General features: G+C 40.2%; 1 protein-coding gene across 1 annotated transcript in view; it reads right to left on the reverse strand.

Annotated features, from left to right (window-relative positions):
• Nucleotides 1-1,442, reverse strand: part of LOC121812856 — a 9,868-nt gene that overhangs the window by 3,134 nt on the left and 5,292 nt on the right. The window contains exons 3-5 of the mRNA XM_042216002.1: nucleotides 690-768; nucleotides 323-527; nucleotides 1-195 (exon numbers count right to left, since the gene is read on the reverse strand). Coding sequence (XP_042071936.1) covers nucleotides 1-195; nucleotides 323-527; nucleotides 690-768 — 479 coding nt within the window. The remainder of the gene's footprint in view (nucleotides 196-322; nucleotides 528-689; nucleotides 769-1,442) is intronic.

Here is a 1,442-nt window from a genome sequence, read left to right on the forward strand (position 1 = left end):
TGGATGCTGTTTCAATCTGTCTGACCTCATGTTCATCATTGACCTCTGCAGTCCCTTGCTCTGTTATGTAGAGCTCTGTGTAGATCTGATTCAGAAGGGTTGAGTTTCCTGCTTTAGCAATCCCCTCAAACACACACTGGAACTTCTTCTTCAAGACAGACTTGAGATTATGTTGACAAACTGCACCATAAAGTTCTAAATAAAATAAAAAATTGGTTCATCTTTAAAAAGTCAATATGAATATTTTTTGAATACATATTTTTAGACATTAGCAAATGTTTCACTTATCCAGCAGCTTAAATCTTCATAGAAATCGTCTTACTGCTCTGGAGACGGTCAGCCAGCTCCACCTGCCTTATTGTCCTCAGGAAGTTTAGTGTGATTTTCACAAATGCCTCTCTGCTGCTCCTCCTCTGCTCATCATCCTCCCTCTGACTCTCTAAACATTCTGGGTAATCTGTAGTCAGAACCTTCTGGATCTTCTTCAGCTCGTCTTTCACAAAAGTGATGATGTTGTCCTCCAGCAGCTGAAACAGAATACTTTATGTATGACCCAATTAGACTGAAGTCATGGAGCCAAACATCAGATCCATGTTGGGTACACTGACAATCCACTGGTCTACAAAGAGCAGCATGGAGATGACTGTGAACAGAATAGATGTAAAAGTAGTTGTTGTACATGTACAGACCATAAATATGGAGTCCATGTGTGTTTGATGCTTCTGGGCAGACTGATCACTGGGAACCTCTGAACTCTCCTGGTCCAATCTGTGGAGGAATCATAAAGAATTACTTCAAGCACAGAACAGACCAAGAAGTTTTCTGCCCATCAGCCATAATAGTCCCAAGGAATCCTGAACATCCTTTTAAGGTTCCTTGTGGCACCAAGTGATCAAAGAGGGGATTGAATAGCCATTTTAGTTTTATTGTTGATTGTTGTCGGTAAGCCAAGTGGGAAAATATGTTATTCAATAAACAGTAAGTATTGTAATTATGTCTACCATTTTCGCTTGACATTAAGAAAAGCTATTACATCAGAATTGTGTGCAGTTTAGTTTAGTATGTAAGCGAAGATAATGGAATGGCTTGAGGGCCAATTATCAGCAGTTCATAAAAGCCTGCCAATTTACATCAGAGGCTGTTGCAGGAACCCACCGCTGGGTTATTGAACATCAACAGAGAGAGAAAAAAGCTATTTTCTGTTGCGTCCCCACCTAAAATGGAAAATGAGCACAGTCAGAGGTTAAAGTGGATTCAGAAGGTGGGGGAACCTAAAATTGGTTGGTATGGCTCAATGTGGGGAAAAGAATCATAACTTGCAATAAATTCTATTGAGAGCTCCGGTAGATTTTCTTAGTGAATAGGCTGTGATCAGCTGACCTGCTGCTCTTTGTGGATGTAAACAACTAAATTCAACCAGCTGTAAGCAGATGCATTATGAG

This window comes from Haplochromis burtoni, unplaced genomic scaffold (genome assembly GCF_018398535.1).
Source record: "Haplochromis burtoni strain Fernald_Lab_line unplaced genomic scaffold, NCSU_Asbu1 Contig_893, whole genome shotgun sequence".
NCBI classification, from domain to species: Eukaryota; Metazoa; Chordata; class Actinopteri; order Cichliformes; family Cichlidae; genus Haplochromis; species Haplochromis burtoni.